Source organism: Homalodisca vitripennis, chromosome 5, assembly GCF_021130785.1.
Source record: "Homalodisca vitripennis isolate AUS2020 chromosome 5, UT_GWSS_2.1, whole genome shotgun sequence".
Taxonomy (NCBI): domain Eukaryota; kingdom Metazoa; phylum Arthropoda; class Insecta; order Hemiptera; family Cicadellidae; genus Homalodisca; species Homalodisca vitripennis.
The window spans coordinates 61,936,696-61,960,736 of record NC_060211.1 but is presented as its reverse complement, the minus strand read 5'-3'; the positions used below and the strand labels follow the sequence as shown (position 1 = coordinate 61,960,736).

General features: G+C 31.8%; 1 protein-coding gene across 1 annotated transcript in view; it reads left to right on the top strand.

The window, feature by feature from the left end:
* Positions 1-213: 213 nt before the first annotated feature.
* Positions 214-24,041, top strand: part of LOC124362289 (liprin-beta-1-like) — a 168,207-nt gene continuing 144,379 nt past the window's right edge. The window contains exons 1-2 of the mRNA XM_046816661.1: positions 214-352; positions 6,478-6,588. Coding sequence (XP_046672617.1) covers positions 6,486-6,588 — 103 coding nt within the window. The 5' untranslated portion in view covers positions 214-352; positions 6,478-6,485. The remainder of the gene's footprint in view (positions 353-6,477; positions 6,589-24,041) is intronic.

Here is a 24,041-nt window from a genome sequence, read left to right as displayed (position 1 = left end):
ATATACATCTATTAAGTACTATCAAAAGGCCTTACAAAATAAAAAGTAATAAATTTTGGTTCTTATGATTTCAATAAAGTGATTGCAATAATAAGGTATTCATATAGTAGTGAGGTATTTGTCTTGTAGTTGAGGTAGCACCGAGTTATAAAGAACACCTGTTGAATGACCGTTATTTAGTGGGCCGTGATTTATAACAAGTTTGGTTATTAGGTTTATTTATTTTGTTTTAAGTTTTATTTTGTTTACTTAATTTGTGATGAACATTTATTTGATTTAATTGTTAAAGTAAAACTGTTAATTTTTATTATTTTTGTGTTTATTTGTGTACAGAGACATTAACCGGTCGGAGGTAAGTGAGCTGAGCTTTGTGTCAACCCTGTAGACCTACAAACGAGATAATAAATTTAGTTTTGATCTTAATGTTTGTTATATTCTTTCTGCAAACTTTGTTAATAAAATGTTTAACCTAATTCTGATTTTGATGCATATTATCTTAGATATTGATCGGCATCATATATTCCTAAATGGAAAATTATTGTATTCCTTCATGATTTTGTAATAGCCTACCCTAGTCTCATATTAATAAGTATAAGTAAATTTAATACAAGAGAGGTTTGGTTAAAGCCTGTGGTTTTACTAGCCTATAGCCTACGAGTTACATTTTTAATGATAAATTTGGACTACACGTATTTAAAACCTAGCAATTTCCCCTACAGTTTACTACGTTTACTTTGGGTAAATTCAAGTATGAAATTAATCTTAATACTTTTAAAACTTGAATGTAGCTGATGCCGTGCTTGCAGTATAATAAGCAACCAACACGACAATGGATTAGAAATGTCTAAACTATTGAATATGAAAAGATTTGGGCTGCAATATTATAAATGGCCACCAAAACAAATGAATTGATTATTTATAAATATCAATACTATCGAAATACAAAATTTGACCTATAGACATTCGTAATTTTTTCATTGCCAACTGTTTTTATTTCATTTGGGTAGGGTACGATAAGCGGACTCGGTTTTTTTTATATCGAAGAATGTAGTCTTCGATACCTAATATTCGCATCTCAAATCCTAGACTATCAATTGATATAAAAGTATCTATAGTCCTCAATAACAATCATATTTTTTATATTAAAATATGAATGTAATATTTACAGTGATCAAACAAGTTATTATAACAAAAATTAGGAAAACTAAAGTCTACCATATTTCCTTCTCTCACAGTTACAGTTGTTTCTTTCCCACAAATTTCACACAATGGGGTTTTCGGTACGAGTCCAACATGTTGAAGCCACAAAAACAATATATTTTATTTATGTTTTATCATCTTTCAAAGCAATGTCGTGTAGTTTTCTAAAATAGACTGCCTTTTTTAATAATTAAAATTATTTATGTAAAATTGAAATATTACCCTATGTGTATTATTTTAATGTTTACAGCTGTTGATATAGACTATTTAAGTTAATAATTCAAAATAATTAATCAGTATCGATTGATTATGTCGATGGTTATGATTAAGTAATATCGTTTGCCAATTTCTATATAAAAAAACCGGGTCCGCTTATCGTACCCTACCCTTTCATTTACATACCGAGTAGGCTGGTTACGTCATTGCCAACTGTTTTATTTCATTCAGGTAGTGATACCAGTGAGGAGATGAAAACTAGAATTAAAGGTGTAAATCTAATGGTGTTTCGCTGCAAAAAAAGTCACAACAAACACAACGTATCCAAAAATGCACTTGTGAAGCCTTTTTTTGAACATTCTAAATTTGGTATTATGAATATATTGAAAGTCATGTACTATATAAGTTGGGCTACAGTATAATAAGCGGCCACCAACACAATCAGATGATGATTATTGATACTATCGAATACGACATTTGACATATAGATATTCATAATTAATCATTACCAGCATTCTTTATTTAGACTGTAGTGACATCATTACCAGGCTGCAAATTAATTCAAAGTAAAATCGTGTTTGGTATTGGACTAATGGCAAAATTAAGCTAATTCAAACAAAGTAAAATTATTTATTTCAAAGGCAAGAACAATGGCAATGAACATGTGTTTTTTGTCTCAAACTGTATTTTTAAGCATTGATCAATGTTTCAAATGGCTATAAGATTACAATTTTTCTTCTTTAAATCAAGTGTCCAGCTTTTAGTAAGAGATCAAAAGAAGTAAAGTTATAAATCAAATAGTGTTTTGTTGCAAGTAAAAACAAATACAAATGTTACAAATCACACTTGAGAAGACTTTTTTTAACATACTAAATTTGTTTTAATGAATATTTCAACAATCTTGTACTATTTTAGGAACCAAATCCACTATGAGTTTCTAATAAATAAGTGTAGTTTTGATGTCATCAGTACATAAAGAAATACAATTTCAGATTGGCTATCATTTTGTAGTGAGGGTTATTTTGTAGGGTTATAAAAATATAACTAAAGTATTATTATTTTCTATACTAATCTTAAATACTTACATTTCTTTTAGATATTGTATAGAAATATAGCTTCACTATAATGCAATCTTACGAGCCTATAACGTAATAATTGAGTTCAACATTATTGTTGAAATTAATTCAAACAAATTAAAAACATGTGTATAGGTATTTGAGTAATAGCTCTAAGTACAATGGCATTGTACATGTGTTATTTGTGTCACAAGGTGTTGGACATGTTTTTCCTTTAAAATAGTAAAAAGTAAGTAAATGTTACACTGATTTGTTTGTTACATTTTACAAATATACATTGCTTACATAGTTTTTATTCATTATTAAATTACTGCTTTTCAACATATAAAAATAGCCAAACTATAATGTAATATGAAATACCTACGTTGATTACATAATCATAAATATCTGGCTGACACAAATATGTCCGGCTGTTATTGCAATATAGGTAATGTTACTTGAAAGAGTAAACAAATATCGTAAATTCACCTCACCATAAATTCTTACTACCTTGGAAAAAAGTATTTCCACTTTTCATGTTCTACAACTTCATGATTATCTAAAAATGCTGGAAACAAAATGTCAAACCAAATTATGTAATAGTTATTATATTTCAAATAAAAAAAGCCTACTCAGTACGTAAATGAAATAAAACCAGCTGGCAATGATTAATTATGAATGTATAGGTTAAATTTATTCTATAGGTACGATATTTCTAATCAATAATCATGATTCGATTGTGGTTGTGGGCACTTATTATAGGCTACTGCAGTTAACGCAAATCTCATTACCAGTCAGATATAAATAAATTTAATAAATACGCAAACCTAAAGTAACCATATTTCATAAGTTTGTACAATATACTATTTTGTTTCTTCCGGTCACATATATGTTTTTATATCAGTTTCCTGATTTAAAAACAACACACAATTACACAGCGAACTCATACTTTCACTCTGAAAAAAAACACAATGACCAATTTAAAACATTTATGAATTAGTTTCATAATAGCCTATTTGAACTGTACGCATGGTTCACTCTCAAACACGTAAGTAATTTCTGAAACTAAATTACGGTAATTAAGTAATGGATGCCATGGTTATCCACAAGGCAGTGAATGCTACTACACAGGACAGTTGTTTGTGCTCTTCTGACCACATAGCACTGAGATAAGTTATCGGAAACAGATAACGCTGAAAAATATATATAACCAGAAACATCTACACAAAATGAACTTCCTGTTTCTAATATGAGATGCCTACTTATTTGTGGTTTCCACCTCCTAAAACTATGTATTTTTGTTCAGGAGAACAAGCAGAATTCGTTAATAACATTGAAATTATGTTTTGCAACTCCAGCTATTAACTTCACTAACACCATCAAGATCACTCCTGTACAGACCTGTAGTGTATATGTTAACTGCATGTATGATAGCTTAACAGTTATTGTGGGCTATAGTAGCCTAGTTTTAATACAAATATGAAAAGCCTAATTTGTTCTTTTTGTTACAATTAGTCAAGATCTATAAAAACTAGCAGTGAAAGTATCACGTTAACTGATAATAATAAAGGGATCTCTTAAGGGGGAGTATGGCTCATTTGGATACATTGACTTCAGCATTTACCTAAAAGAATATATTTTGATCCACATCGTAAATAAACACCCAGATCAACCTAATAATATATTAAAAGTTGGCAACACCATTTGTTATTATTACTGGACTATTTATCAGTTAGCCATAGCAGCTGATTTTGTGTCTTGAGGTTGTGCCTCAAGTGTGTGACTCTTCCATTTTTAACACTGTCTTGTTAGATTCATTTTTATCTGAGTATAAGACAGGGAGTTTTTTCCTGATGCTTTATTCTTAATTTTATTGAGCCACCTGAATGTTTTATATAAGAAGTAATTATAATCAGAATTACATTGAATTTATAATCCGTGCCCATTTTAGGTTCAAAGCCCAAATGTGGTCCCAGTTATAACATACCCATTTGGGCTTTTAGATTGATTGTTTGGGGATTTAGGCTTGTTAGATGAAAAGTTTCTTCAGTAAAATGTAGTTTTTATTTTTTTTTTTACTGGTTTGTTATAAAATTTAATTTAGTTAATAAAACATTAAACACAATTGAATATTAATATAACCAAAATGAACCAAATGTTGAATGTGAACCTTAAAATTGTTATACTATAAAATAAAAAATATTGTATTTTATTTTAAATTAATTATGAAACCTTTGAATTGGGTATACTGTGGTGGTACTGTGCTGGAATTATTTCTCCAGATTAGCATTTTCACAGATAGCTAGGCAGTATTAAAGAAGCTGCACCCTTGCATGTTCAACTCCAAACTTGTCTGGGATTGCTATTGTCATTTCCTCTTGACAGAATCGAAAATTTGACTTTATTGGGTTTGCTGGTCATGAGTTGATCTCTGGGAAAGAGCTAATCAACTCGCCATCAGCCCGGGGCCAAATAAAATCTTGGTCAGCCTTGTCTTTCATTACAAGTGTCTCATCATACTCCTAATACTTATAAATCACAAAAAAGAGTAACATAATTTGCAAACGCCTAAATTGCTACCTCTTGAATATTAACACTGATAAAATCAGGATACTGTGTAATATCATAAACATTTGATCTTATAAATTCCGGTTACTATCTTTTCTATATAAAATGGTGAATAAAGCGTTTTTGTGATTTTTTTTCAGCATTTTAAAGGTTTTTACATTATTATATTAAGGAAAATAGTGAGTTGCAATTTATTTGTGAAACACCAGGAACATTTATTTGATCAGATTAATTCAAAAGGGGATTGGAAGTTAAGCTACAACTAATACAGAAAAGAAATATATATATATATATAAACTTTAGCCGTATATTTTACTCGTACAAGTTAGACATGTTTGAAACCTCCGATCTTTCATCTTGCTATAAACATTTGTTATTAGGTTTACTACAGATTACATTGTGTTACCAGGTGTCGCTATAGGTAAAGCTCAAAAGGCAGCTCCAGTTCTAGACAGTCCTCACCTAGAAGCTATTAGAGTGCTTGTTGTTGGATTTACTGTAGTTTAAATCCTGTTACCAGGTGTCGCTATAGGTAAAGCTCAAAAGGCAGCTCCAGTTCTAGACAGTCCTCACCTAGAAGCTATTAGAGTGCTTGTTATTGGATTTACTGTAGTTTAAATCCTGTTACCAGGTGTCGCTATGGGTAAAGCTCAAAAGGCAGCTCCAGTTCTAGACAGTCCTCACCTAGAAGCTATTAGAGTGCTTGTTATTGGATTTACTGTAGTTTAAATCCTGTTACCAGGTGTCGCTATAGGTAAAGCTCAAAAGGCAGCTCCAGTTCTAGACAGTCCTCACCTAGAAGCTAGCAGACAGCTTGTTATTTGATTTACTGTAGTTTAAATCCTGTTACTGTACCAGGTGTGGCTATGGGTAAAGCTCAAAAGGCAGTTCCAGTTCTAGACAGTCCTCACCTAGAAGCTAGCAGACAGCTTGTTATTTGATTTACTGTAGTTTAAATCCTGTTACTGTACCAGGTCTCGCTATGGGTAAAGCTCAAAAGGCAGCTCCATTTCTAGACAATCCTCACCTAGAAGCTAGTAGAGTGCTTGTTATTTGATTTATTGTAGTTTAAATCCTGTTACTGTACCAGGTCTCGCTATGGGTAAAGCTCAAAAGGCAGCTCCATTTCTAGACAATCCTCACCTAGAAGCTAGTAGACAGCTTGTTATTTGATTTACTGTTGTTTAAATCCTGTTACTGTACCAGGTCTCGCTATGGGTAAAGCTCAAGAGGCAGCTCCATTTCTAGACAATCCTCACCTAGAAGCTAGTAGAGTACTTGTTATTGGATTTACTGTAGTTTAAATCCTGTTACTGTACCAGGTCTCGCTATGGGTAAAGCTCAAGAGGCAGCTCCATTTCTAGACAATCCTCACCTAAAAGCTAGTAGAGTACTTGTTATTGGATTTATTGTAGTTTAAATCCTGTTACTGTACCAGGTCTCGCTATGGGTAAAGCTCAAGAGGCAGCTCCAGTTCTAGACAGCCCTCATCTGGAAGCTAGCAGACTACTTGAAGCTGCCCTCCAGCAGATGGACGGCATCATTTCAGGTGAGCTCTACACATACAATTCTCTGTGTTACTTTGTAATAATGTATGTTAAAACATTTTTGTTTTGTTTTTGACACAGAAATTCTTGTTTGAGGAAATAGGAAGCTTGGTTTCCACACTGCGAAAATGGAAGTTTTCATTCTTCTTTTTTATCTACATTTACTTTGCCAAACAAAAAATAACCAGTTGTGCTACAAGCAGATGACAACATTTTTATCCCCATTTCATAGGTTTTTGGCCATATATTGCTACAAGAAAATTGGCCCTCGAAACCTATCATAGTATCATCAATGAAGATATCACGGTCTGGTTTTATAAAATTTTCTAAATCCATCAATTATATACAAAATTGGCCTCATTTTATTTAAAATATCATCTGTCTCTTCTATGGAATTACTTACATAGAAAAATATTGATTTGTTTTTCTATAACGACCTAAAATCATAGCGTGTTGAACTATGGGACATTTTATTAGATCTCCCATAAAATAGTCACCTCAGGAAGATCGTAAATTCCCATATAAATGTAAATTCCTACATATGCTTTCATTTCGTCTACAGTTACAGTAAAACAATTCATTTTCTCCCAAAAATAGATTGAAATAGTCAATTACAGATGAACGCATAGGTAAAGAATGACATGGCTCGCATTTGCTGTGAAATATATTGGGTTTAACATATTTTATCGTATGACACCAGGGAGGGGGCAGGTGGAGGGTGCAGACAGAGTACCGTGACACTGAGCCTAAGCTGTATGTAGATTGGGTAGAAGCAATCTCAAAGACATCTCCACCAGACTCACAATCACTCCAGACTCACAATCACTCCTGATATCACAGTGTTCACTGAAAACAATGTTGACAAACAATATCTCTATCACTAGAATCGTCACCATCACAACACATTTCAAAATCAGTTTCACTGTCGTAAAAACTGTTAAAAACTGTTTTCTGCTCAACAAAACAAAAATTTACAGTCAAAATGTTATTACATTAAGGTAGCCTATAGGCAAAAGCAAGAGTCTCCTACTGAAACAATTGTAATACTATAAAATATTGCTGCTAGAACACAGCATTTGACGGAAGCAGATGGTAAAGCAGTGCAAGTTGATCTTAGTTGTGCATCCTACAATGGCGCCAAGTCGATTCAAGTCTAGCATGTACAAAAAGATTAAATATGTTTTGTAAAGCGTGTCACTCGCTGAAGCTATAACTTGTTTACATTGTTTCTTCTTTTTACTTTTATTTGACCTTATTACAAAATTGTCTAGATTTCCTACTTTAAATTTCTGTATGATTCCTAATAAAGGGATGAAAAACAATGTTTTCTAATTCTGTTTTCAGATAAATTATCTTAAAGGACTGCAGTGTGACTAAAACAAAAAAATTATCCTAACCTAAAATTGATCGCACTATCTTCGGATACCATGCTCTCAGACATCTATTAGTTTGTACAGTTGTGTATTCAAAAAAGTAAATATATGGTTTTATATAACATGATTAAATATAGATTTAGCCATTCTCTGAACGGCCAAAAAATTTATTATCAGATAAGTTGATCAGTTTTTAACTGGCCTCATTATAAAAGCAATGATTACATTGGTCCCAAATTATTTACAATTAAGTTAAATATTAACTTTTAATCCCAATGTTTGTATATACCTATGTCAAAAGATTTGCATAAAGTTTCAGCATCCGATTATATGGACACTCACAGTATCTGCATAAAATTCCAGTGTCCACTTATACAGGGTGGCGCAAAAGTCACTGGACAGTTGGTTAAAAGAAGAAAAAAATAACAGCAAGACGTAGTACAATAGTTTTCGTCCGTGATGTTGGTATTACTAAATGTTGGTAATTATGCCCTTTTAAGTTGGCAATACAATGCAATGAAACACACATCAATCGAACTAGTGAGTTCCAGAACTCATGACGTTTGCAGAAAACTTTCAAGAACTTTACTTTTAACACGATGGTGCTCCACCACATTACGCCACTGCCGTTCACGATTATTTAAACGAACGTTTCCAAAGAAAAGTTATTGGTCGAAGGGCAGATATTGACATGCCCCCACGTTCACCAGATATCACACCAATGGATTTTTTCCTATGGGGAGTAGTTTTCAAGGACTCTGTTTATTCTCGAAAGCCTCATACTATTGACGAACTGAAAGACTACATACATGACGCATTTTATGATTTGGACAATGATCCCACACTATGCCGTAGAGTATGTAACAGTATTCCAGAAAGACTTCAAAGATGTATTAATGAAGACGGAAAACAATTTGAATATAAAAACTAATTGTAAGTATTGTTTGTAATAAAAAATAATTTCAAATAAATCTAGTCTTGTTTTAACCCACTGTCCAGTGACTTTTGCGCCACCCTGTATGGACATTTAAATATTATTTATTGTAAAATGCAAAACATAACAAACTTTCACTTGCGCTATATCAAAATGATCATAAAGAATCAATCTTCCCACTAAAGTTGTGATCTGAACTTTTACTAGCATTACACAATGTATAAACAGTGTGGTGTTGCAACTTGCTTTCTTTCTCTGTACTGGTCAACTGTGAGTAATTAAGTCTCTGATTGTCAAGTGAGTTTTGTTTTATTTAACTTTATTGCTTGTAATAGTTGGTTATGTTTGCATTATGAGTTAAAATGCTGTGAAATAAAGTGCGCAAGGTCGTTCCTTAGTGAAAATACAGTTCGCCGTATTGTAGAAGAGGACAGTTTTGGTGAGGATACTTCAGAAGCTTATTCAGGTAGTATCCAGCAAAGCAGTTTGTGTATTGATGACACAGGTGAAGGCCTCACATATGAACCAGTGCTTGATATAAATAGACCATCCAAAAGTAGAGCTAATGTAGGACAGCTTTTGTCATCTAGTGATAAGGTGATAATGAATACTCGTAACCAGTGCAATAAACAGGCCACCTGAGGTTAGACGTGTACCTAGGCCTCCTAAACCTACGTCTCTTGTACCTTATAGTGAATGTGATGGCACTGATGTTGGGGAAGATGAGGAAGACTGGGTTGATGGCAATGAAGACATTGACTTTGAATATGCACATAGTTTTTCAAATCAAAAGTTGCCAAGTGTGAAAATTTGTCTGCCTCATAACTCACCTGTTAAAGCTTGTTTTAGGCTTTTTTCACTTTAAGTTTGCAGGAAAGCCCATGCTGAGAAGACAATATCAGCTCTAAACCTACTAAAAGGACCAGAATAATTGTATATGTCATTGTGTTTTAGTAACTGAGATGAAAGTCTTCGTAACCGTACTTCTGAACATGGGGCTAAGTAAGAAGCCATCTATTCTTAGTTATTGGTGGATAAATGGATCTCAGCACTGCTCATGGTACAGTAGAATGTTTATCAGAAACTGATTCCAGGAAGTATTATCTTTCTTTCATGTGGTACTGGTAGATACAACAAACTAGCCGTAGCCACAGAAACCGGGTTACGACCCTTGGGCCTGAATTCAACCACTCATTGACCACATGAACAACATTTCTAAATTTTACTACACTCCATGGAAAAACATATCCATTGACGAAAGCATAATCTCAATGAAATGCCACAATCTAATTCAATACAAGCCAACAAAACACCATTGATTTGGTGTTCAACTCTGGGTGTTATACGATTCTCTAAGTCATTATTGTCTGAAATTTTTGCAACCAATTCAAAAGTGTCTGATGAATAAAGATTTTAAAAAGGGAAATAAGGTTTACATTACAAATCAATTTAAAATAATAAGGGCTTATAATGACTATATTGCGGGGGATGACAGTAATTATCAGGGTAAACAGACTGCAGGTCCACGTCGTAAAACTGTCAGGACTATTACATACTTCTTAAGGGGTGGACAGTAGGTCCACAGTCCCGGCCTTGGACCCACTATCCGAGTCACACGGGTTTCTTTTGACGAGGGATCATCGTACTCACTCTGCAGCACTTGAAGGGATGTTTAGAGATCTATAATCTTTATCTGCTAAATATTTTTCAGTAGACTACAGGAGAAGACAGCTACAGAAAGAATTATACAAAATCAATATACATGAAACAAAATCGGGTTAGTTTACACCATTTCTAACTTAAGAATGGCTGTAACCATTTCAGCGGGCTTTGCTTATTGGATACGTTTTTGCCCCGACTAGCAGAACATTTAAAGTATAGTAAAAGTACATGGAAAAAAAATCAGGTAAATAAAACAAGACTTTTATATAATAGTATAAGAGCTTATTAATTTTAGTCAACTGTTCTTTGTAAACATTGTTTGAGCACAGAGCAAGAAAAATATTCAGGTAAGAAAATTAAAAGTTTTAGTAAAAATCTACTGTAAACTGAACACTTTAGCAAATATTGAGTATGTAGTGCTCGGTGAGTACTATAATGCAGATATCAAAGAAAAATTTATTATATAACTTTTACTAGAAATTTTAAATACTGTTATAAAAACGCATAGTAACAGTTGACTTTCAACAGAAGGCTTCTCACCTTTGTATGTATATATATTTCCTTGGTCGAGGAAACAAAGCAACATTGACTAAGGCACAAAATATATAAAGCTTTGAATAAATTAGAACTGTCAAATAAATATACTCTTTAAGACATATTTCCTTGACCATAGGAATAAGGAAATCTCAACATCGGCATCGGATATCCTTCACTCGAACCAGAAGTGCTCATAAAAGCCTACAAAAAACTGCTAGTTTCGGCATGAATTGTAATTATGTACGTTTCAAAAACCTTACAACATTTGTATTTTTTTATTTACTAATCTCCAAATTTTTAAACATTTAATGGTTAACGGTTCATTTTAAAGAGCAATAAAAATAATAGGCTTTAAGAATATATGATTAAGAATGTGTTGCATTCAAAGTCACTGGTAACTGGTAGTAACTAAAAATATGATCTCATGTCGTTCCTATATCACTACTTGAATTAACTTTACACATTTTCGCTGCAGGATATAGCGATGAATAGCAATTGGAAGTTTGAATGCAATTAGACAATTTCTTTATCTGGTCTTCATAGAATTGCTGTTTCAGTGATCTTTACCACCTATCGTTAGCAGCATACGGTCACTATTATATAAGTTACTATAAATATTACTAAATGTTAATAAAAACACTACTTTTTCCAAATTATTTATTTTTTGGACGATAAAATATTTTTTTTGTGGAGTTGCCTGAAGATGAAACCTTTGGTTTCGAAAGGCCTCGTCCAAAAAATAAAAAATAAACAATTTGGAAAAGTAGTGTTTTTATTAACATTTAGTAATATTTAAAGAATTTTCCAATTGCTCCAAGAGTCTACAATAAGTTACTATGTTGATAAGTTTCATTTCATTTTTTATTTATAGGCCAAGAACCACTATTTAAGGTAGTAAAATTTTTTTCTTTGTATAGTTATCTATTTAATATAATTGGATACAACTATAAATGTGATATATTAGGTATGAACTAAATGGTAGTTTTAATTAATTATTAAAAGTGTTAATAAAATAATAAACCATCCATTTCAATTAACGTGTATTACAAGTAAAGTGTCTATTCGCATATACAGCATTATACTAATGTTGACCGAGAGAAGGAATAATTAATACACACTTATTGTAGATGTTGATGATTCATTAGGATACTGCTGAATTACTAAGATAGTAATACAGTCGACTCTCGATAATTCAAAATTGGCCGGACATGCAAAAAAATTCGAATTAGTGAGAGTTTTGAATTACCGAGAGTTTCGATTTATTGAGAGGAAAAGAAAACTATTCGAATTACCAAGAGTTTTTTTATTAAACACACAATGTCATACGGCAAACTAACAAAACTTAAAGAACATTAATTTCTAATGATTATATTTCTAATAATTGAAAAAATCTGTTATCTTTGATTGCTTTTTCTTGTTGATTCGTGCCTCATCGACGACCTTGTTTAACACAAATAGTGCGTTGAACACTTCCGGCCCAACTTCTGTCTGCAAAGAAAAGAAAGAAAACAACTGTCACAGCGTATTTCGTAACAAATGCCGAAAATTACGTAATTTGTTGGTTGTATTATAACTTATGACATACAGTATTTTCATTGAAGTTTTAAACTAAACAAACAGCTGATTTTACAGCCCTAAGACCCTAAGGTTAAAAAAAGTCTACGCTACTTTCGGACATCAAATTCAGTAAAAAAATGATGGATAAATTGCAGTGTGAAGAATATGGCATTTTTAAATCAGTTTAACAAATTGATAGGCTAACTACAGTAGTTTATTGCGATGCTTTTACCTGGAGAGAAAAATGGCGCAGCTTTTCTAAGGATGTGCTGGCTTCCTTCAGTGTGACAGGCGGGAACTCCTGGTCTTCCTCATCGTTATCAACATCAGGTTGTTCTTCATCTTTAGCGGCCAAGATGTCAGCATCAGTAAGGGTTCACCATACTGCAACTTCGTCATCAACTTGCACAAAATCTTCAAATGGAACATCTCCTATTACAGGGTGAGATTCCCAAGGTGTTGGCTGCACAACTTCATCGGGTGTGTTAACACAGAATCCAGACTTACGAAAACAGTTAAATATTGTCGTTTGACTCACAATTTTCCACGCTTTTTCAACAATCAACATGGCTGTGAGAATAGAGATGTTTGGAGTTTCATTACTGTCAATTCCATCCAGTACAATCTTGACTATTTCATGTCTGTAAAATGCTTTGAAGTTTTGAATTATGCCTTGGTCTAGAAGCTGCAACTTGGATGTTGTATTTGGGGGAAAAAAGTGAAGTTTCACATTCGAGAGATTTGGAGGGTTGTTATGAACTGAACAGTTATCAAGGAATAAGAGGATTTCACAATTTTGTTTTTTCATGTCGCTGTTCAATGAATTTAACCACTCGTTAAACAACTCCGTTGTCATCCACGCCTTTTTGTTTGAGCGGTAGGTTACGGGAAATGACTGGATACCTTTAAAACACCTAGGTTTTGCTGCTTTCCCGATGAGGAGGGGCTTCAATTTTTCGGAACCATCCATGTTAACAGTCAACAGAAGAGTTAACCTTTCCTTACTATGTTTCCCTCCGTGGCATTTCTCGTCTTTAAATGTAAATGTCTTGTCCGGCATGCATTTAAAGAATAAGCCGGTCTCGTCGGTGTTAAAAATGATGTGTGGTTCATAACTTTCTGTTAAGCTGGACAACTCTGCACGCCAATCGGAACACACACTGTCGCTAACGCTAGCGCTTTCCCCACAAACCTTTTTAAAAAATATACCATTAACCTACGTTTTTTGAAATTAGTCAACCAGCCTTCGCTTGCTGCAAAGCTGGGGATGCCAAGCTCTTTAGCATATGCCTTTGCCTTTTCTTTTAAAAGCGAACCTCCAACAGGAACATTTTTATCTCTACACTGTCTAAGCCATGTGACTAAACACTCTTCTAATCTAGGATATTCACCTTTTGTCGTTCTTTTTCTTCCTGCTACGGAACTCACTTCAACTATTTTTTGTTTATTTTTTAGAATGGTAGACAAGGTACTCGCAGGGATTTGAAATGTTTTTGCAACTTCCGACTTCGCTTTACCACTTTCTACCGCTGCGATCACTTCTTTCTTTTCCGAAAGAGAAAGACATTTATATTTTTGCTTAGTAGCCATCACGACAAACACTTCTTACACACAACAAACACGACTTCCACACAACACGGCGCAAACGTAACCAACACTGCAAAGAGTATGCTTTGGGACACAGGATACAAAGTTTCTTGTTATGACAGGAATAAGTTGAAATGTGTGTTTCCCACCGGCCGATTCTCAATTCGAATTACAAAGAGTTCTGTCGAGTGAACTTCGAATTACTGCGTGTTCTGTATCGGCCTAACCTCAATTCGTTTATGTCATTTCGAATTATAGAGAGTTCCGCCGACAAGACTTCGAATTACTGCGTGTTCAAAATTAGTCTGTCCTCTGCGGTAAGTTCGAAATACCGAGTGTATCAAAATGCATTGAAAATTTTCGAAATAGCGAGAGTTTTTCAAGGGACCGGCCTTTTCGTTCGAATTGCCAAGAGTTTTGAATTATCGAATGTTTGAATTATCGAGAGTCGGCTGTATTATGCTATGTAGAATTTGTTTAGATATAATCACAATTAGTAATCCACTTTATATGTGATAGCTTGAGTTTTGGTTTGAGTAAACTGTTGTTAATATTTACTGCCTTAGCAGTATGCTTTGCGAATGTAGTGGAAGCATCACTGATCAAAATGAAGAATGAGTGTAGGTAGAGAAACTAATGCACGGCCAGGTTAGTTTTGAAAAGTAGGACAGTTAGTCCACAGGTGTTGGTGTAAACTAATTGTCCTACTCTGCAAAAATTTTTTTACATTGAGTTTCTTTTTATCTCAGTCCCTTATTTTATTTAATGTTAGATCTGTAGTATTTAGTTTAAGCCTTTTCTTGTAATGCGTAATAGCCAAAAAAGTGTATTTCTAAACAACGTAATGTTAATTAAAACACTTTATTCTTTTTTTATTGTGAAAATTTATAAAGTTTCCTGTGTTTTTAGATGTACTTTAATAGACAATAAATTATAAGTGCTAAATAATTTTTCAGGTTAGCTAATTTGTTCTATGATGTATAATTTACTGTATGAATAAATGTTTTTTTTACATTCATTATAACGTAGTATAATTCATACTGAATTAAAAGAAAAAATAATGATAATCAGTTGAAAAACAACTTAAATTTTTTTAAAGCTCTGCAAAACAGCCAAAATAGTACTGGGATTTATAGTACACCGCTTACAGTAAATGGTTGGGATTTCTGATAGATATATTTTTTTAATGGCTGGGATCAAAAAGGTTAAAATTCTTTTTTTCTTCTACATGCTGGTGGCATTATAATATATCCATAGCAAATTTAAACTTATCATATTGTTATTATAAATTCACGTTCAGGTTCCTTGCAATCATCAGACAGCAAGATCATGTAAAGCTCTTGTGTGAGATCATAGTCTGCATTATAACAGTAAACAAGCTAAGTAAAGTCAGATTAGATAGTAGTTATAAAGATAAAATATCTCTTACAACTTCTATGTTTGTTTGATTCACACAAATAAACCCTTTTACAGTCAGAGAAAAAAGTGGGCAGTTTTCATTTACGAGTTTTAAGTAGTTCAAGTAAATTAAAAATATTGCTTTTGTTGTTAAATTTTAAGTACTATATGTCAGAAAAAATTCATTGAATCAATTGCTTTGAAAAACTGTTTTCCTTTTCACAATCTTTTCTATTTTAATAGAATGTAATTGATGATAATTATACATATTTGTTTAAATTGTTCTATGAAGCATATCCAGAAAATGAGTCTACCAAGGCTCTCACGGCCAGAAGGATTTTTTTTACATGTTTGTCACTACTGTGTAGTCTGATGATTCCTCTCCTCTATAATGAAATAAGTTTGAGGTTAGTTCGTTGAGAACTGTGATGCGACAATATTTTTCGTGAAAAATTGCAATCCAATCTTCTGCCAAGTGTAAAATTTGTGGTGTTATCAAAATAACATTACATACAAATAATTATGCAATAACAAAATATTGCTGCAATTCATTTTTGGACAAAAGATACACAATGATATATTGTTGTACAACAGTTTTCGGTAAAAAGATGCACGATATATCAGTGAGTTTTTAAACCCTTCAGCATAGCAAATTCTTTAAAACTGTGCTTCTTTCAGCTGTGGGTGATATTTCTGCCTAGGAGAGTAGAGATGAATTTTTGTATGATTATATTTAATTATAATCTGAATTATAATTTTGAAAGGACAAAATAAAATAAAAATATTAACTGTTTTGACATTTTTACTCAGTAATGTTTTGCAAAGTAAGTTACACTTTTCTGATTAATTGAAAACATTGCAACACGTTTTGGTTTTCTGAGTAGTTACGTTACATGAGTTACTATCAAAGTTTTTATTGATGCACTATTTTGGAACTTATTGCCTTTTATTCTCATTTATTATTGTTATTTTTAGTAACTTTTTAAGTTCAGTTTGGCTACTGTTGTTTATTTAAGTGTGTGGTATGTGTTTTATGCTCACAATGCCACAAAGGGGAGCCTTCAGGTTCTATCCATAGTTACTTCACTGCAGTCACTGTTAAAATCTTGAGTTTTACATTAATATGGCTCAACTAATATATGTGTGGTGACTGTATTATGTGAAAATGACAAAAAGGGGAGCCTTCAGATTCAGTCCATAGTTCATTTTATGAGCCACTGTCAAAGTCTTGAGTGTTACATCAATATGGCCTAACTAATAAGTGTGTGGTGACTGTTATGCTGACAATGCCACAAAGGAGAGCCTTCAGGTTCTGTGCATAGTTACGCTACAGGAGTCACTGTCAAAGTCTTGAGTGTTTCACCACTATGTCAACTATGTACCTAAGGCTTCTCTTTTGTGTCATATTTTACTATTTAAACACCTCTACTATTTATTGATGTTACTGTAAATATTCTTTTTAGTAATTTTCCTTTGACATTTTTGCATAGCCTGTTATCTTATATACTTTTTATATTGATATTATATTTAGTTAATAGAAAAGTTAGTGGTTTAAATATTATTTTATATTTTAGCAAAACCAAGTACATGTTTTTTTTATCCAAAATTATTTTATTTTTCTAAAATAAAAGTTGTTTTTCTTATCATTGTTAAGTTAAGAGTAGAAGAATCTAAATTCAAATTCCTTAAATGTCTCAGTTAATATTTTAATTTTGTATTACACTTAGATAATTTCTAGGGTATCTAATGTTCATGATAAATAGTAAAATGCTTATTGGCTGAGTGTTAGTAAAGCAGTCACTTGTGAGGTTGGAAGAATTTCATTTGTTTCTCTGTCTGCTTGTCTGTCAGTATGATATCTCAAAAACTAACTGACCTGTGTTTCGGAAGTTTGCATGAAGCTTCATTTCTATGTAGTCAATATTTAGTTCAAATATCTCATATGTAAAATAATTTATTCTCCAAAAATATTAACATAAGGAACTTTATTAATATATTCATTGTCTTCAGAAACATAATCAAATTAAATACTGTATATCTCATGGTGCACACTCCATTAGTATGGCTAAACATTAGCAAATATTTTTACATTGATCTTATAGGTATCTATGATGGCAACGAGAAAATAGCAGACATATATTTTGTAAACAGAGAACAATCTTTTGACATGTGACATATTAAGTCATGAAGTCTAAACTACAACAAGTACGCCATCTTTTGGTAACTGTTTGTAGAATTTTATTCTTGGAGTAAAAAATCAATATTTTATTATTTTATTTTGTCAGTGTTAAAAGTCTGACGAGATTTGATTTCAGCACGCTATTGCTTTTTAGAACTTTCCCTAGCTCACCGAAATTTTTATTATTTAAACTGCTATGAAACCTAACTTAATAAACAAAAATGTGCATGTTTTATGCAGCAAGATACTTGTATCTTGAGAAAGATTTCATCTGTAGACTTTACATTTTGCATAATTTTGATATAGACAAGAATGAGTTATGTGATGGTGTTTATGTGTAAGCGTGGAGTTTGGCTAAAGGTCAATAAAGCCATCTTTCAGTACGATGACACAATTTCTCTATTATCTGCTGGGGAGATGCAATTATTTAAATCTGTTTTATTTTTTTTTTATCTGTATGTCTCTGTGTCTATCTTTCTGCAGAACATCTCGAAAATGAAATTAGCTATATACAATATATATATATATATATATATAATATATATATATATATATATATATATATATATATATATATGTGGATTGTGGAAACTGAACAAAAAAAGCCCATTCAGGTGAAAACTTGGTACAAATATTGATATTTTAGTCTCAACGAAGATAGTTTGCCAGCTCACTACATAATTTCATTTTAATATAACAGCCATTTAAACTTTTTCAAAATTCACATGAACATTATTTATGAATATAGAGAAAAAATAAATGTGTCCCAGAATGCTTATATTATTTCCCAAAAGCTTTGTAGTTTAAAATCTTTTATTTTAAACAGATTTTTAGATATAATTTACACGTAAACCACCTAAGGATTTTATTACCAAGAACTGGTGAAAGAAATCTTAAAACAAATTCACATTTTGTACAAATATCTTGGCCATGTTGATAGGCCAGCTTGGTATTCTATTTCATTACAATATGGTGGCCGTTCAAATTCGTTTTTTAATCACTTATTTGTGGACCTAGAGAAAAAATAAAAATAGTGCTCAGGAATGCATATAACACTTTATTAAACATGTTGTAATAAACAATATTTTGTATTTAAAAGTTGCTATTTTGTTTTCGAGTTATTGGTTGCATGTAAACAACCAATAACTACAAAGAAGGTAAGGTTTTGTTTGTATTGATTGGTTGTTTTGTAATAAGAAAAACATTTTTTATATTTTGTTTTCAACAAATCTATCTACTTCTTTCGACTGATCCTAAGGGACTATTTATATATTAAAACAGGGTTTAATGTTGGGACATTGTTGTTTAGTTCAATCTTGTATAGTAATAAAAATAGATAGATATACTTCCTGCTAAGTCAGAGTAAAGGTAGGTTTCATGTAAACAGCATCAACACAGGGGTTATTTTTGTGTTTACACTGTACAGCTCAGACACAAAATGCAGTGTTTTGTCTCTTAAGTGCCAAAAGTATACATGTCCAAGTAGTTGCAACTTCTACATTTGCTATGGGAATCTGACATTGTGGAATAAGTTACCTAGAATTGACTTCAAGGTGAAGTCGGTACTAGAGACTGTGGATGGAGACATAGCCTTGTATCTTAATCTTCTTATAAATAAAAATGAATCGCAAAATGTGTTAGTAAGCGCAAATCTTGATAACGGCTGGACCAATTCGGTTAATTCTTTTTGTAAAATGTCCCTTGAAATCCGAGGAAGGTTTTTATGAAGAAAAAGTTAAGAAAAGTTACCTGCAATATTTTGGAATTCAGAAAAAATTGTAGTTTTTACGTTTCATGAATCAAATTAAACTGCCACTAAACAGCTGTTGACAGCTATAGTTCGACAAACTTTCTGAAACATCTGTTTACATTTAAATTTTATTAATAATAAGTAAACAGTGCTTAAAACTAACCTTAATGAACAAAGTTATGAATGTTTACACATAAGTTACTTTAAACTTATAATGGCTTCCTTGACATTATAATATTACATTTTAACATTGGCTTATGGAAAAAAGAGAAATGAATACTGACATGCCTCAATGATTCATTCTTTCCCTGGCTACAGTCCAGAAAACAAGTGTAAAACTTTAATAACGATTATTTTGGAATGTTGCAAAACCTTAATAAGGATTTCCCTCTTATACCGCAAGTACATAGTAAGTAGGTAGGACTTCTCCCTAGGTCGTAATAGGCTTTTCAGTCCTACTTATGTGTGTATTTTGTTCATCAGGACAAGGCAAACTCAACTATGTCAACACGATTTGGACCAAAATAGATTTCCGAGAACTAGATAATCGAACATATATAGTATTTTGATTTTACACTTTTTGACCGAAGTCAGTTCGACCGAGACCTGTGTGATCCGAGATTTGTGTTTTCTTGATCGGGATGACAAGGCAGATTCAGTTGTGACGTTACGTATATAATTAATTAGAACCAGAAATGCTCCTACACGTGCCAAACATAATATATTAATTAAGGTAAACTCTGATACTATTTACCATGAACTTAAATAATATCTACCTGATATATGCCTACTTACATTTTAAAATTTTTATAGGACTCCCATCATATTACATCATAATTGCTTTTACTAAGTAATATAAGGACATTGGTTCTAAAGATTGCGTGTGAAGCCGTGGCTAACAGCTAGTCAGATATAAAATGCTCCCCATTGTCAAACCCCAGCAGCACTTGAAAATTTTGTTTTTATCTCATTTGAAATAGCTTGATAGTAGTATTGTGTGAATGAACTGCGTGAGAGACCACACTTTATCCTCTCTTGGTCAATGTTAAAAAATTACTTCATCTCTTTCCTATATTTAAGGTCTTGGTGATTCTTATAATAGCTGGACTCAAACAGCTCGTTAGTGCAATGGATTCTAAGTTGCACTAAAATTGACACAGCTTAACTAAAGCTTTATTTCTACAGTGTTTATAGTTATACCTTATGTTGTAATGAGTGTGTGGAGTAGAACCTCTCGATGATTGAAATGAAGTTGCGGTGAAGACAATGTGATCAGTGTGAAACAGATGGCTTAAATAAGAAATTGTTACTACAGTAATTACAGTTATGCTTTGGTTCACAATGTGTGTATATATGGAATACTCTCTCTCTCTCTCTCTCTCTCTCAGTGTGTTGTAGTGCTGAAAAGACAATGTTATCAGAGTAAAACAGGCAGTCATCTTAATTGAGAATCTGTTACTAGGGTAGTTATAGATGTGTCTCACATTTTCATTAGTGTATAGAGAACCTATATTTGTCCCAATCCATCCAACACAATTTCATTTTAACAATTACCATTTTATAAATTAATGTGAATTTCAATTCTTTATTGGGACATCCATGTTTAAGTCAAATAATTTTCATAAACAATTTTAACATTCCTGAAGATAAAATTAACAAATATTTATAGTATTTTTGGAGATTTAACCAATTTTGAGGGTTTGTAGTTACATAACTTACAATGTTATAACTGCACTTAGTTTTAAATTACATATTATAGCTTTGTTTGAAATTATTTATTTATGATTATGATGATGATATTAATACACACTTGCTTTTTGTTGCAATAATAGTAGTTTTCAATCTTATTTTCAAATGCACAATGTATGGCAGTGTAAAGATCAAGGTCACTTTAAAAAATAAATATTTAAATTTTATCTCAAACTCTTATATTTATGAAAAATGTTACTCATTTCAAAAATTATTAAATTAACAAAATATTGTCTTTTTCACTATTTACATACTAAAAAGACCATATTTTCTGTATAATAAACCCCATCAAATTAACCTTATTAAGAATAACCAAGCATTTACAACCAATATAATTACCCAATATTAAATGTTTAGCACGCAGAACTAATTAACATGATAAATTGTAACACACATTGCAGTAAAGGTATATACCATACTACCTTGCACAATAAAAATCAAAACTAGACAGAAAATATTTTAAATTTATATATAGATGTTATATACAGTGTACTTGTATGCCTAAAAAAACATTGCCACAACTTTCATTACCACAATGTACAGTAGCATGCTAATACACAGAGTTCAACTCCGTGTTAATGTTGTTAACCAATGTTACCTAAAATGTTAATAAAAGACTAACACAATTATGGATTGAGAGAAAAACCAAACTATGCAGGCATCTTTTATCTACATTTCATATTTTTACTGTCTCCCCTATAGAGTAATATTGTGAACTATACAAAAATCTAGTGTTGGCTTGGATAAAAAGCTAGTGGATATATTCGTTTTGTGGTTCACTAAGTAAAAAAAGATTTGAATTAAGGATACATATAATATTCGTGGTTAGCCAAACAAATGAAGTGATTTTGATAGAATTTAACATGGTACGTTTGTGAATACGACGTATAAATTACTTGGAATTAAAAATCTGTTAATCTAAAATCTGTAATTTGAGTAAAAATAACTATTATTTCCTAAAATATAATTACAATATAAATGATTATTACTTTTTGTAATTTATATACTAATCATGATGGCTTAAACTGAATCTTTTTTCAAATTCTTATTTAAAAGTTGTAAAATATTAAATTTTAATTATGCTAAAGCGTCAATAAATGAAGTCATAATACTACCGTTATTAAAATCTTTAGTCGTGTATGTCTCCTGAGAGCCTTGTTTAAAATCGGGTTTAAGATCTTACAAGTAAAAAATTTTGATCTAACCAATAAGTCATTTGAAATTCCATGTGTGATTATAAGACTAGCTGTTTGCTTACATACAATCGTGCATGTGAGTGAGAGGAAAGTGATACAATGAAGTATAATTACTAAGTATACTCAACTAAATTATTGGCTTTGTCAAAATATAAGTTTAAAAAAATGAGATAAATATGAATTTTTGTCATTTAAGTTATGAACAGAAACTATACAAACGTAAAGGGAAGCTGATTAGCAATCTTTTACACTTACCCAATTGACACAAAAGTAGCTTTAGTGAAACTGTAATAAAATATCATTTTGAATAATATATCATAATTTATTTATTAGTATCAAACTACTTTCTAGTGCATGTTGTTGATAATTAAAGTTATTTCTTATACCACTTTGTTTTCTATTAAGAGTCTAAAGATCAAAAACTACAATATAGAATCAAAAACAAATGAATTAACCTGTGTGCGAGAGAGAGAGGGGGAGACCTAGTGGAATGTATCATGTGATGAGTGTATAAACCCCCTAATCCCACTAACTTGTAATGGTATAGAATCAAAGAGACAATGTCATCAGAGTGACACAGCTAGATTAACTGAGAAATTGTTACTGGGATAGGTAAAACCACAACTATCACAAATGCATAGTATTTCCTCTACACTTTCTCCTGCTATTTTATTGTAGACAAGAGACAAATGTTATCAGAGTGGCACAGACAGACAGCTTAACTGAGCAACCAATTCGGGGTGATTATAGCTGTGTCTTATGTAGTCATGCATGTAGAGTCCACCACCCCCTTATTATAGTATTGTTTTGAAAAGACAATGTTATCATAGTAGCAAAGACCTTAACTGAGAATGCCCTGTACCATGATTATTTGTAATTATGCTAGTAGTATACACCCAAATGGCAATTTTTTTATACCTGTTACAGTTTTGAAAAATTCAAAATCAAGGTTTTTATGTTTTTAAAACACAATATATCTTAAACGAATAACTTTAGAAAATTCGAATTGGTTTAATTCTCTTCTGTTTAAAAAAACACGTTAATGTTGACTTAACAGTATTGAAATTACATTGGACTTTTTGCCGGTTTTAAAGACTCCTATAATTTTGTATATAAAATGTATGTTGCTTGCAAACTATTCTCTTAACTATATGACAAGTTTCATCATTTGTTAGCATTAGAATCCTATTAAAAATTTTAATTTTGTTTAATTTTATGCTGTTTTAGAACTAAGCTCAGCTGACAAAAATAAATCTGTGTTTTTAGATATTTGTATATCATTGCAGAAAACTACATATCATTGGTGAAAAAAATTTATTTCGCGAAAGAAACAGGAATAACTTTGTCAGTGTTATTAATTTATTGTTCAGTAATCTAAGAAATCATAAACACCAACAAAGTTATTCCATACACTAATCTATAAAAAGTAAACAAGCTGTATGTATAAAATATGAAAAAAATACTAAAGCAATATTAATTGGTCATTCTTGTACCAAACTTTTACTTCAGGTCAGGTCGGGTTACTTAGTATCT